The sequence below is a fragment of the Pelodiscus sinensis genome, chromosome 6 (assembly GCF_049634645.1).
Source record: "Pelodiscus sinensis isolate JC-2024 chromosome 6, ASM4963464v1, whole genome shotgun sequence".
NCBI lineage: Eukaryota > Metazoa > Chordata > Testudines > Trionychidae > Pelodiscus > Pelodiscus sinensis.
In genome coordinates, this window is record NC_134716.1 from 106,193,990 (window position 1) to 106,208,841 (window position 14,852).

General features: G+C 42.7%; 1 protein-coding gene across 3 annotated transcripts in view; it reads left to right on the forward strand.

Moving 5' to 3' along the window:
* RANBP3L (RAN binding protein 3 like) overlaps positions 1–14,852 on the forward strand; it is a 51,020-nt gene that overhangs the window by 15,743 nt on the left and 20,425 nt on the right. For 2 of the 3 annotated variants that reach the window (XM_075932535.1, XM_075932536.1), the window contains exons 2-10: positions 3,173–3,231; positions 3,484–3,520; positions 4,272–4,349; positions 5,659–5,733; positions 6,997–7,137; positions 7,755–7,900; positions 8,458–8,561; positions 11,035–11,119; positions 11,996–12,098. In XM_075932535.1, the coding sequence (XP_075788650.1) occupies positions 3,173–3,231; positions 3,484–3,520; positions 4,272–4,349; positions 5,659–5,733; positions 6,997–7,137; positions 7,755–7,900; positions 8,458–8,561; positions 11,035–11,119; positions 11,996–12,098 (828 nt within the window). The remainder of the gene's footprint in view (positions 1–3,172; positions 3,232–3,483; positions 3,521–4,271; positions 4,350–5,658; positions 5,734–6,996; positions 7,138–7,754; positions 7,901–8,457; positions 8,562–11,034; positions 11,120–11,995; positions 12,099–14,852) is intronic. The other variant, XM_006116755.4, reaches the window with a different exon arrangement.

A 14,852-nucleotide genomic window follows, 5' to 3' on the forward strand; every position in this document is an offset into this window, starting at 1 on the left:
TGACGATCTTCAGAAGTTTAAGTGCCACGGTGCTTCTTCCAGTGCTTGGGACTTCAGTATCACAGGAGATGCCTGCCAAATCTCAGGGCTTCAGCCCTGAAGGGAGGAGGGTCTCAGAGATTCAGCTGTGTGCCACTGCCTGTGTGGTTCAGGGCTTCACCCTGCAGGGATGGGGGTTTCAAGTTGCCAGCTCCATGGGAGATGCCTGCTCAGAGCTTCAGCCCTTGCTCTTGCTGAAGCCATGAGACTCCCCTTCTGCTGAGCAAAAGCCAACAGTGACACATGGGGCAACATGCAGGGTCATGTTTCTTCCCTCTCCAGATGTGACCCTCATGTGGTCACATGATGCAGTTGGGACCCTTCACTGCACTGCAGCTGCTAGAGCTGGAATGCTGGGAGCTGTGGCTGAAGTGGAATGGATTTGATCACTGCCTCCCCATGGGGAGGTAACATCTGGGAGTTTCAGGGAGGGGCCACAGAGTAACAGGGTGTATGTGCCTGTGAGGGCATGACTTAAGCTGTTGGGGAGGATGTTTACACTGTGTTCCCCAAATCTCAGCAGGCACCAGTTATCTCTGGCAGAAGCCCCCAATCCCATTATCCCACTGCTGGGCAGAAGCCCTGAGCTTCCTGCTCCTTCAGTCTGGAAGGCAGAGAATGGGGGATTGTGTGGGGCTCCATGAGCTGCACTTTAACTGTAAAAGAGCTGTATGTAGCTCACAACCTGCAGTTTGGCCACTCCTGCACGAATGGATGGCTTATTATACCATTATGCAACTGATTGTGCAATTAGAATGGTGTGACTATCAGTGGGTATGCAAACCAAAATAAAGATGTCACATTCTTATATTTGCAGAACTGTATGTATGGGGAAAAGATAGAGATTTTAATAGGTCAATCTTGTGGTAAGTCCTGTTATACAAATCACATCTTTGTGAGGTATATTCAGCCATCTCATTTTTTTTAAATGGTAGAATGGCAAATAGGGTGACCAGATGTTCCAATTGTATAGGGATAGTCCTAAAATGTGGGGTTTTGTCTTATATAGGTGCCTATTTCCCCCACTCCTCCACCCCTTGCTCTAATTTTTCACATTAGCTATCTGGTTACCTTTGTGTGAAGATACCAAATAATCTAAGTGAGCCAAATTTTGCCTCTTCATTTGCAATTACATTGGGCCATTCATTACTGGAAACAAGAGCTCTAAACTAGACAAACGCTGAACATGAAGATAACACATGAAAGAAAGGATAAGGGGGAGCAATGATTAAAGCAAATAAAAATAATGATTTATATGAGGCATAGTTTCTCTTTCAAACATTCCTAAAAACTGTCTTCTGAAGATGATAAAAATTGTTTCCACCTTAAAACAAACCTCTCCACAGCTTTTGAAGCATCAAGAATTATATAAATCCTAACTCACTGACTATACATGCTCATTTCCGTAACTCATATATTTTTTTCCTCCTTCTCCTTCCTACTGTATATTAAATACTCATGTATTTGTCATGGTCCTCATTCTAGTTCCAATTACGCAAACACTTACATACATGCTTAACTTTACTTGTATGAGTAGTCACATTGAAAAACTTCGATTGTAAGTCTTCAGGGAGCAGATTTTTTCAGAATATTTTCTGTGAAGCACAGAACTGTCACTATGTAGCAAATACCAATTGGAACGACACTGAGCATCTTGAAAACGTGTGTATTTAGCAGCATGTTGTACGGACGTGAGACATGGGTGATAACAAAAGATTCGAAGAAAAGGATATTGCCATTCAAGAGGAGTTGTTATAGAAAGATCCTGAGAGTAGGATGGATGCAGAAGGTCACCAACGAGGAATTATATAAGAAGATACAGCCCAAAGAGAACCTACTGAAGAAGGTTATACAATGGAAGTTACAGCTATTTGTGCATACCTGCAGAATGAATGACGAGTGAAAAGTTAAGACCCTGCTATTCGGCATAATGGATGGTCCGAATAGGAGAGGCAGACCCCACAGAGAATGGGTAGATGATATAGTAGATTGGTGCAGAGCTAGTCTGCAGAAACTAAGCCACTCCACACTGGACAGGGAAAGATGGAAGGCAATAGTGAGGGAGGTATCGGACACCAACAGGCATTGAGCCCATGGTTGTTGATGATGATGAAAAATTAATACAAATAATATAGAAAATCATATCAACTTGAATCTTTTAAATTAGAGACCGATAGTATGGGGAGGGGAACTTGAAGGAGAAGAAGGATGTTTGACAGAGAGGAATAGAGGTAACTTTCCAAGGGTATGGAATAGCACCAAAAAGTAGCCAGGTAAGGATACATCATAGTGAGAAAATGAAAGGGCAAAGGGTGGGATTCAAAGCCACCAAAGTCAGTTGAAGTAGATACATTGACTTCAATGGACTTTGGATCAGGTCCATAACAGTGAATGATTGGAAATGAGAGAGATGTGGTGTGCTGGGGCAAACCAATGCATAGTCTTGAAAGTTATGACAAGGAGTTTTATGAATTTTATGTGGGAAAAGATCTTGAACCTGTGACGAGATTCAAGGAGGGAGAGGAGTGACTTGCCTGAAGTGGTTGCAGGGGAACATTTTTTAGTTACTGAATTCTGGAGGAAATTAAGAGATGTTTTTGACAGGGGCTCAGATACTACAGGGATGGAAATAATTGGTCTGATCCTGCAGCCATGCAAGTCAGAGCTGCACCCCATTAACCCATTAGCTTGGGTATAATATCAAGCCTCATATAAGAAAGTGTGGTGTAATAAGGTACTGTTTACCAAGTCTAAGCAAAAACTGAGTAAAGACATCAGAATCTGGCCCCAAATATCTGTTAAATCTATCTAGTATTGTTATTGAAATGAAGAGGAAATAGCCTGAAGACCAGAGTCTGTAAAGTATTTTGGGATCCTATTGGATGAAAGCATTATTTTTGGTCTAATATTGGAAAAATATGGGGGTGAATCTTGCAGCTCTACCTAGGCACAATTCACAGTAGGCTTACTGGGAGTTTTGTCTGGGAAAGCCCTGCAGGACAGAGCCCCATATTTTTAGAAGATGATATATGCCTTGATAAAAAATCTTCAGTGATTTTCAGGTTAGTAAAAGCAGCATTTCGATAAATAGTTTAATTCATATGGTCTAAAACTGACCTCTTTCCTTTTCCAGAGACGTCAGTTATTGCGCAGCCCATATTTGTTTTTGAAAAGAAAGGACGACCTTTCAAGGTAATATTTAAGCTTTTTCATTTGCTTTCGTCTTGAAACAGCCTGAAAATCAGGGAATAAAGGGGTTGATTGCAGAGCCTGGACTCCTCAAGGGGGAAGCATTCCATAGGCCAGGGGTCAATTTGAGTCCAAACATTGACCCTGCATTTTATAGTCCCACCAATGTGAGTGAGCTAACACAGGCCAGCCTGGGATATTTTCCTGCAGTGTAGATATACCCATTGACACCTTTTGTTCTTTTTTTGTTCCTAGAGGCCTGCAGAAGACCTGGTTTGCAAGGCTGAAAATGGTAATAATTGCATAATTAAAACCCCATACATGGAAGGGTACTGTGGATGCAGAGTCCTGTTTCAGCCCTCTGTTCAAAATCAGCGTAGTGCTATACAGCCTGCAACACAGTGAAAGAAGGCCTGACTCAAAACCCACTGAAGTCAGTGGGAGTGGAATTGATCTCAGTGGGATTTGGATCAGGCCTTTAGTGAGATATCAAGAGCCCCCAATGCGATCCAATTACAAATGTTGGGTTTGGGTCAGGTTGTGTCTAAACACATCCCAAAACCTCTCCGGTCAGGTTGGTTATTGACAGCTCTGAGCACCTCTGTCTCACCATGAGTCAGCACAGTGGCTGCTACCCCTAGATTGCAGTGTCTCTCACTCCGCAGCACACACAGCACAGTGAGGCAGCAGTGGCTAGCAGTAGGAGGCACTCAGCCCCCACTGCACTGACCCCACGGGCAGGAGGCAGCTGGAGATGATTTGCAGGCATGACACTTGGGGAGTGGGAAGCCTCAGCATGCCAACTGCCCCGAGATAACGCAGTTACACTGACTCAGGTTCCAAGGGGAAGTGTTGGGTTGAGTTGGATCTGAAAATGATTCAACACTCTTGGGTTAGGTTGGATTGTCTGTACTCAGGTCGGGTCCAAATCAGACTTTAATTTAGACTTTTAACATTAGAATTCTGCACGCAATATTTTACTGAAATCTGTTGCAAATTTTGATTTTTATGGTGTATGATATGATATGCTATATTTCTCTTAGATTTCGTTGGTTGTTCCAGGAAACGGGCAAGGTCTTCATCTTTCACTTTCCAAACGTCGGACTCACAGTTTTACATGGGTATGGCATTTAGCTCAAATCAGTTATAATTGTAGTAATTATGTTTTCTAGACTGATAAGCAAGAAAAATATTTTTCTCATTATTTAGATGCACATTTTGGTTAGAATAATTCCAAGTCACCAAAACTTTTAAATATCAACATTAGTCTGCAAGTTATACTCAGTGAGAAACTTGCACCTTCCTAAGTATGAAAAACACTGGTTTTAAATTAACAGAGAGCCCCAGGTCAAACATGAGTTATTCCCACATAAGGAAGTGAAAGATCCATGTGTTTCAATCATGAGTTTCCCTGGAATTCTTTGACTAGGTCAAGAGAAGATAGAATTTTCTATCATGTGAAGATATTCATGGTTCAACCTCATAATCCTGGGCTGCGGAGGTGGGAGGGGGCTAGAATTAAGAAGCTATGTCAAGGGCTTTCCCCTCCAATCAGTTATCATCTGACTTGGAGACCCCTTCAAGTTGGTGGGGTTATTTCCACAATATTGAATGAATACTAACACAACTCACTGAATAACACCACTGTGTACTGAGTATGTGTAGTATAATGTCTGTTTCAAAGTGTGTTGTTCCTGTAGTGATGGGGCCAGATGCTTGCCTCACTATTTGGGACTTAATGTAGGTAAATCATATTTTGTTTCACCCTGCCATTGTGGCCCCCTCATTTAGTTAAATGGGTACTAATAAGCTAATCTTATCTATCCTTAAAATTACACCTAGATCATTCCTGTATCTACTTAGTCCTGAACAGCTCCATACTTAAAAAAAAGACTGATTAGCATTGTCAGAATTTTAGGCTATGCCTGAACTATATTTTCCCTACTTTTTGTATTTGGTATCATTGGTGGTAGCAACATTAGGCCTACCAGTGTAGACTAGTGTAGCACTTATCATCTGAAAAGGTCTAGATCAGCGGGGACCCATTTTGACAATTCAGGAAGACTTGGTGACCCAAGGCAATTCAAAAATGGGGGGGAGGAGGGAGGGCAGAGCCACCTGAGGAGACACTTGGTGACCCTTTTGAAATGTAATGGTGACCCATATTTGGGTCCCGACCCATAGGTTGGGAAACCCTGGTCTAGATGATGGTATGGTCAAAATGGTGGCAGCTGCCAGGTCCTTCTCTATGTAGAAACTGCACTAATGTTAGCAACGTGGGAAATTTGAAGTCTACACTACACAGCCTTTGTAGTTGCCGGTACAGATAGATTCTGGTCATCCATGGCAGAACATTTTGTAAACATGAAAAATCCATATTTAGATACTGTGCTTTGAATAAAGTATAATTTCAGTCTCTCACATCTTTAGATACAGCACTCTCTCAGAAAAGAGTGAGATCATCTTCTTGTACTACTCTTCTTACTTTTCCTCCATCACAGCCAGGTAATTACAAATATTATTCAGTACATATTCACACAAAACAGAAAATCAGTGAAATAACAAAATAGAATTGCTATTTCTGTGGGACTAAGCTAATGGCTAGGCCAAATCTGTGTGTGAAATGAAGAAAAGGAACTTCATGATGTTCAACAAGATGTGTTCATGATTCAATAGATGGCACTGATTTCTCAGTCAGTATTGGACATCCCATAGTGCTAAAGAATACTCTGCATGCAGAACAGCTGCTGATTGGATGGGATGCAAGCAGTCAGTGCCATACTCTACACTGGGTTGTGCAGTTTACTAGTTGCAACTCAGATGTTTCTGAGATTTACAAAGGCTTGTAGCAAGTAGGTAGAAGGCTAGATTGACCTATAAAATATTATGTCAAATATTATGAACAGTAAACATGAGATGGAGTTAAAGAAATGGTGAGAGCTAGGTGTGTTTGAACTAAAACTGTGGTTTGCATATTTATCCGTACTGTGACACCATTTTCAATACTGGGAAAACCCACCATTCTAGCCAAGATTTAAGAGGGATCACCCTCATATATATCAATAAGGTAGCACTTTATAGACTAACAAAATGTGTAGATGGTGTTGAGCTTTCATGGGTACAGCCCACTTCTTCAGATGACTGGAGATATGAGTTTAGGATGTGCAAGCCCAAGGGGAAAAGGGGCAGGGGATGAAAAAGCGAAGGAGGCGGGAAACAAGAAGCAGACTGCCAGATTGAAAACTTTTTGAATTAAAAGTATTTGGAAACCCATAATCAATAATAATCTGGTAAGGGTACAAAATTGGTATGGCAACAAACCAGAATCCTCTTGGAATGGAACAAGCATTTCACCTTTAAAAAGACATGTCGTTTTAAAGCATACTATTGATGGGACAGTGTTGGCAGCCCTTCTGAATAGTTCTGGGTAGAATTTGGAAACCATATGAAGGCAGAAGCAGCACCGCACACTGACCAGCATTACAGTTATCATGATGGTCATCACTCCCAGCACCTGCTAGATCTCCATCATTCACCATCGTATTCTTGGGAAAGGATAGTTTGACTGGATGACATTATCATACCTGTGGCTGTGCACTGAGCTGTAGAGCTAACAAAAGACAATTTTGTGGTTAAAGTGGTGATTTACACCAACGGCATCTGTGTTCAGTTCCTGACTCTGCCTTAGAGTTCCTGGGGAAATCACTTCCCCTTCCTTCCTTGAAGAGGTGTGTGAAATAAGCTCATTAATGTTTGTGTGATGCTCAGATGCTGCAATGATGGGAGCTACAGAAATGCATATTAACAATTCAACATTGTGGATAAACACTTCTTTTGCAGTAAAGAATAACATATTCATGACCTCAGCCCTTCTCCAAAGAAACTATGACATCACAAGAACAGAAAAAGGTAACTTTTGTTAATACTGTTATTTATTAGTTGTTCATCCACAGTGTTCTCAACACTGTACAGAGCAGTAAAACATAGATAGTCCCTGGCACATGTAGCTTACACTCTATAGCTGAAATTTACCTATTGTTCAGAAGGCTTGTATTATGAGCCTGTAAACCACTTAAGTCCACTCAAAGCCCTATTTTGAAAACGTAAGGGGTTCATGGGCCATCTTCTGGACCACTGGTCAGGAATGATTATCACACTTAGTATATATGTCTGCTACATAATGTTACATAAAGGGCTGAATTCTGCTCCCATGGAAGGCAAGGCAAAACTCCTGGGTGCAGGACTTCCATGGGTGCAGGATCAAGCTTCATATAACAATAAAATCGATTTATGACAATTGGTAAAGATTTGTTTTACTTAAATATTACATCACTCCTTTATTTGGCAGGGGTTGTAGATGGAATTAAAAACAGGTAGGCAGGTATTAATAGTGACACTAAATACAATTAATTTAAAACTCTACAACACATCTATGTTATGAGTCACAAAAATGAAAGACAAAAATGTGTTATTGAAAACTGAAGGAAAGGTTGTACATATTAACTTTTTATTTTTTATTTTGCAAGGACCCTTGTCACAAATTCAGCAGTGGTCTGTCATAAGACCTGCTGTTTTACAGCCACCACAGTCTGAGCTATCCAAGGAAGGAAGGCAGATGTGTACTGAAAATACATTGGCATTTTCCAAAGCTAAAGAGAAAGCAAATTTTCAGGTAAAAATATAACTTTAATGGCAAATATACATAGCTGGTTTTTCCATATACCTGAATATTATTTCCATAATATTTCACTGAAATTAATTATTTTGCAGGGAAATCTTCAGTATTATTTTAATTCAGTTCCCATTCAAGTTAACTGGAGTTTTGCTTCTGACCTCACAGGAGCAATTGTGCCAATTGGGAAAATCCAACTCTTGTCAACTGCCCACGCAGTTGCTTGATGAGTGTGCATATGCTATAAACTTGTAATTCAGTCTGAATTTGGGGTAGGGTTTGGAAACAATATTTACTAAGAAATTTTTAAAAATCTGGTTAGGCATTTCACTGGCTTGCTTCACACAATAAATAAGTCCTGTCTCTGCAGATCACCACATGAATGATCTTAACTCCTGCATGCAAGTAGCCACATCATTCATGGGCTTATTTTTGTCAGTAATTCTTTCCCACATTCATTTGGCTTTGCAAAAACCTCTGGAAAAAACTATTTATAGTTCAAGATGACCCCAAAATAGTTTCCAACGTTTTCAATTGATTATATTAATTGTTTCCAGTTGTCTGAAGAGAGCTCTCATTGGCCAGAAGCGAATTCAGGAAGTTCTGAGAAAACAGGGAGGCCATCCATCTTCATGCACCTTTCTAGCCCTAAAACAATAGGGTAAGTTAGTAAAAAGGTGTAGGTTTTTTTTCTGTGTACCTAAAGAATAGCAAGAATTTGATTTTGACCTCTGGTTTGTTGCTTTACATTTGTCTATGTAGCTGTTACCTGAAAAAATGCAAAGATCAGCCAAAAAGGACAGATTATAATTTGAACTACATGCCTGTGAAGGGGAGTAAGAACTTCCCCTTACACCTTTGCACGAGTTACCTGGACTTAAGGGTATGTCTACATTGTAGTGAAAGTCCAGGATTAATGGGATTCAAATCAGCTGACTTGTGTTGGTGAACCCAGGACTTGAGTGTCTGTTTCTTAACCCAACTTTAAGAATTTTCTAACTCAGTCTTGAACCTGGGGCTCTGGCATCAACAATGCAGCATGCAGACCTGAGTCAAACAATGCATATCCCAGGCTCCATAACAGCTTCCTGAAATGTGGCCACCCTAGCCTATTGTCTGTTTTGAACAACTGGTGGTTCCCTCTGGTGCTGCGTGCCTTGGCAGGGGGGAAGAGACTTCATGCACTCGCCCATCACTAGATCTTGATTGGCCTGGGGGTGAGGGAGTAGCAGGGCGACCACAGGCCAGATGAACCGGTTTGGTGTGCTGGATCTGGCTCATGGAGGCTGTCTTGCCCATCCCTTGCCTAAGTCTTTCCTCATGCTTCTTGGCATGCCTCTTCTCCAATCTTAAATTCCTCCACTTCTGGTACTGGACCTGTTGGTTGACTCAAGTTCACCATGAAATGCTCCTCTTGGAACAGTCTGTGAAGGTAAATTGGGCCAGGCTCATAACTGCACAGAGGTCAGACAATGGAGGTGTAGCAGCCAGTGGAGGTCAAGGGTCCTGCAACAAGACAAGACAAGGAAGGGTATTGTCTCAAATAGTTCACTGGAGGAGCATAGAATCAATGCATGTGGAATTTCAAGAACATCAGATGATATATTCAAAACTGAACTGCAGTATATTGTGAAAGGGAGACTTTGGTCCACTGAATCTCCCTGGGTACAGCCTGGTTAACCACAGTTACAGTCCTACATACCATTGTCTATGTTATAAATGCCAAGCTGCTTTTGTATTACAAAAATATCATGGTTTCTTTGGGTTGAGGGTGGGAAGATGGTCAGTGGCTTTGCAACAAAAGATTTTTTCTAACATGTCAGGCCTTTCACATTTTGGAGGCCATAACTGTGAGACAAACTCATGGCCAAACTAGGGCTGTGCTCTCAGCTGTCCCTCCAATCCAGCTGAACTGAATCATCACTCAGCTATGCAGCAATAACCTAGCTTCCCTGATTTACCTTTCCAGCAATGAGTTAACCATCGGGCATGCAGCAGCAACTTCTCCCTGGTCTGAGCCAGGGTCAGAGGACCAGGACACTCGGGTATTTCTCCAGGCCCACCAAAACTGGAGATAAGTCTGTGTAATAACACTACCTGGCTAGGAACTCTCCTACTTTCTTGCAGTTTGTCTTACTCTCAATACTTCCAGCCCACTCTTGAACCTGTTTGTGCCCCAGCCTTACCCAAGCTCTACTCCTAGCCCTTATCCTACCTCAGGGGTAGCCAACAGACAGACTGTGGGCCAAATCTGGTCTGGCTGATGGTTTTGAAGAGGGCTTGAATTTCTTTCTTTCTTTCCTTCCTTCCTTCCCTCTCTGCTGTGTTCTTTACTTATCCTGATCTGCATCTATTCCTTTGGTGGTTGGAAGAAAATGGAAGGGTTAAAGCTGACTCACTGAGTTGCTGATGTACCCTAACAGGAGGCTTCTATATTCAGCTGTATCTATTGGAGATTTTTACAATAGAGAGGACAAAAGAAGATGGTCTGTGGAATAATGGGACACTTTTGGTAGACTCCTGGACCAAAGTCAAGCAGGGCTGTATCAATATTTCAGAGCACTAAGGCCTGAACCCTGGGTCAAGGGTTGACTCTGGCTTGGACCCTCCATCCCAGAAGGGTCCTAGGACCCCATGTCTAAGCCTGAGTCTGAGAGATTTGAGTATATATTGCAGCATGGACATAATCTATTCTAGGCATGATGAAGTAATCTGTACACCTCACCCTCTGTACTGCCCAAGCAGATGGTCAGGAACAGATGAAGAAGATAGGGAGTGGGTGGATCTTGTGGCAAACGCATCTAAGGGACACAGGGAGCGTAGCAGTTTGCTAGAGTAAGAAGTAGTAGGGAGAAAAGTGTGCCTCTTTGATGCATAATTCTTTCCCTATACTGCTCCTGGGATGCTGCAACAGTGTCTTTTCTACTATGTAATCTTTAAGGAACATTCTCATTATGCTACATGAAATACTATGTATCTCCCTAAAATCCTTTAAGAAAGTATTCTCGATGATTTTCCAGTGAGCTATTGTTTTTAACGTAAGATATGGAAAGGTAAATTACACATGTATAGATGTTCTATTTGTATCTTTTACAAAGTCTAATTGATATTTTTCATGTATTTTGTTCCTCTAGAAATCAGCCAGTTGAAGATGTAACTGTTTTAAACAACAGAAATTCTAATTTTGTGTTTGGAGAAAACATGGTCGAGAGAGTTTTGGTAAGATCTGTAAATATTGACATTTTTCTTCTGTTTCTGAAAAAGCTGGCATTTCAAGACTGAGGACCACATTTTCAAAGTGGTAACCTATACTGTGACCACCACATTTGTTAAATGTACACACAATGCTCCCAGTCCTGTAAATGCTTATGCAAGAGTCATCACTTTTAAGTCAAATCATGTGAGTAAAGTTAAATGTGTTTCTGTGCACAGGATCAATACAAAATGGGTAATTATATGTGTCAGTGCTTCTCTGTACAGACAGTTACTTGTTGGATATGCTCAACTGGCTTATGTGCACAACTCATGCATGCAATTTAGGTGGCCCAAATTTTAGACTTGTCCCTTCAGTAGGAAAATCAATATTAGCAATGTTCTGCAACACCACAAACCACTTTAGACTTTTAAAAATTCAGAGCTGTAGAATTTCTGCACTCTGACTCTCAAGAAAATTATTGATTAGCATTATACAAATACACAGGAGATGTGCATGATAAGAAACCTATAACACTGCAGAATCAGCTAAATATAAAAGTTTAAAATATCTCAGAGTGATTTTTTTCTAAGTTCTACAATGTCGTTTTTTACATTTTGGATACATAGGGTGACCAGTAAATTAAGGAATTAGTTTGGAAAGATAGTGGACAAAGTTCCATTGTTGACTGAAATACCAAATGCTTTTTTACTTACATCCTATGTCAGTATTTGCAGGTAGGAGTAAAGTATGCATGTTAAGCTATTATTTCAACTAATCTTTATCTCTGCTGTGTACTATATGATCGAAAACATTCCTGATCTTTCAGCTTGCTACCAATATCAAACATGTAAACTTCACCATTTCTTAAACTGCTTTTTCCTTGTTTCTTCGATTTTTAGAGTCCTCAAAAATCCCCTAACCTACATAGTGAAACAGATCTACGTAAGAGAGAAAAAACAACCATGGATGCTGAAACATTTTGTATTGGTTATTCACATACAGGTAAGTTAGCAAACAAATACAATGAGATTCTATCAATAGGTTAGTTTCAGTGCATCATATAAAACATCACATTTAATGTATTCAGAATTATCATCTATTTACTTTAAAGTTATCCAGTCATTAGCATACTATTGGAATGTGGACCATAAATTTCAGTGTCCAGAAAAAAAGTCCACAAATTCAATTCTCACTCTGATCATCATCACCTCAATGGGGAAAATGGATGGCTGGGACATTACCTACCTGATATTCAGTGAAGGTGCCAACAGCTCAGTGTGGATTTTAACTGTAATACCAGACTACAAAGGGAAGCCTCAGAACTGTCATTCATGCTTAAATTTGACACTTTACGAATGGGCCTTAACAAAGATGCTAATTATCTTACCCATTACAAAGATAGCTCCCCCAATTATCACCCCTAATATAATTATCTCATAGACACTAACCTCCCTCTCTTACTCCTCTCCCCCCATTCTAAAATCTGATTTGACAATTTTATGTGTGTTCATTTTTTTGTTATTGTATCTCTTTGGTATATATGGTAGTGCCAATTTTCTTCCACAATTTGATCTGAGGAAGTGGGTCTGGCCCACGAAAGCTCATCACCTAATAAACCATCTTGTTAGTCTTTAAAGTGTTGCATAGTCCTGTCTTTTGTGTGGATTCTTGTGTTAGTTCCCTTTGATCCTTATCTGCTTCCTTTTAACTATCCAATCTTCAGATGCTTATAGGCACCAGCTCTGTTTTTCCCTTTGCTATTTTCATTTCCTCTGCTTCTTGTTTCCCGCCTCCTTCGCTTTTTCATCCCCTGCCCCTTTTCCCCTTGGGCTTGCACATCCTAAACTCATATCTCCAGTCATCTGAAGAAGTGGGCTGTACCCATGAAAGCTCAACACCATCTACACATTTTGTTAGTCTATAAAGTGCTACCAGACCTTTTGTTGTTTTTTAAGTTTATCCTGTATAGCAGTGGTCTCCAACCTTTTAACACCCAAGATCACTTTTTAAATGACAGAACAAGCCAAGATCTACTGCCCCGCCCCTTCCTTGAAGCGTCGCCCTCTCTATTCTCCTCCTCTTTATACTGCTGCTTTTTCCCCCCAATTCTTCTGTAGGAAGAGGTTTTTCCAACATTTGGCCTGTCTAGACTGGACCAAATGTCAGAAAAACCACTTCTTTGGAAGCCCCGTTATTCCTTGTGGAAAGAGGAATATAGGGGTGACTGAAAGATCATGTTTGCTCTTCCACTAAAAGAAGCGGAAGAACAAATGTATCCCTGGATGCAGAAGAGTTTTTTCTGGAATATCTCTGGAATCCTGAAAAACACCTGCAGTCTAGCCGTATCCTCGCTGGGCTGAGACAGGATGTGTAGGCTCTGGGGTGGGAATGAGGGATTTAGGTGTGGGAAGGGGTGAGAGGTGCAAGCTCTGGGAGGAAATCTGGATGCAGGAGAAGGTGGATAAGGGGACGCTGGCTCAGGGAGGGGGCTCCAGGCCAGGCAGTGCTGGGGTCAGATGTAGGATTAGGGTACTAAGCAAGCCACAGACTTCTGGATGTGAGGGTTCAGGAATTGGGTTAGGATATGAGGGGCTCAGGGCAGGGGGTTCCAGTGTATGACAGGCTCAGATTTAGGGTCTGGGGGAAAGGGGAGTGCAGGAGTGTTATGATGCTGTGGCCAGGCTAGGCCCCAGTTGGGGGCTTGTTGGCCAGGCTTCATTTTTAAATAAAATACTGTGTCAAACACAAAAAGTTTCTGCATTGTCTTTCTGAGAAGGGCAGGGAACCTGTTTTGAGTCAGGGGTCACTGACCCACAGAAAAGTCAGTTGGAGCCACACAAGCGAGGTGCAAAAAAACCCTCCTCTAACCCCTCTCTCTCCCAAACTTCACTAATGTGGCCCCAACTGTGTTGGTGGGAGCAGGGGACATAGTACTGGAAGGGTGGTAGTGGGTGCTTCGGCAGGGGCCAGGGTGCCAGTGGGGACAGAGTTCTGTGGCTGGGGGCAGGGGAGAGGAAACGGTGCCGGGAGGGGAGAGGACAGGGTTCTGCAGCAGGGGACAGAGTGCCAGTGGGGATAGGTTTCTGCAGCTGTGGACAGGGTGCTGCTGGGGACAGAGTTCTGTGGCTGGGGACGGGAGCGGGGACAGAGTTCTGTGGCTGGGGAGTGAGAAGAGGGGGCAGAGAAGAGGGGGCCGAGGGGGCAGGGTGCCAGTAGGGGCAAGGAGTCTCCTGCACCCACATCCTCCCGGGATTCCCCCCACCCCCGAGAGGGAAGCCAGTGTACACCTCCTTTGGGCCTGACTACCCTCTCCCCCTGCGCGGGGAAACCCCTGTGTGCGCCTGCCCTGGGGCCGACCCCCTCTCCCCCCACGCGCGCCTGCCCCGAGGCTGATCTCTCCTCCTGCGGCGCGTGCCTTCCCCCACAAGTGCCTTCCCGGGGCCGACTCCTCCTCCTGCGGCGCGGGGAAACCCCCACACGTGCCTTTCCCCACAAGTGCCTTCCCGGGGCCGACTCACCCCTCCTGTGGCACAGGGAAGCCGCCGCGCTCCTCCTCCGGGGCCGATGCCCCCTCCCACAGCGTGCCCGGCACGCCACAGACTTCTGGGAGGGGAGCAGCCAGTGCACTTCTGTAACCCCCAGAAGTGGTGCGAAGCTTCAGGACTTCCATCCACTCCACGGGAAGCCGGCACTACCTCCGTTGTTGCTGGAGGTAGGTAGTGGGGCTTCTCTGGGGTAAGGGAAAAATGGGGGGGC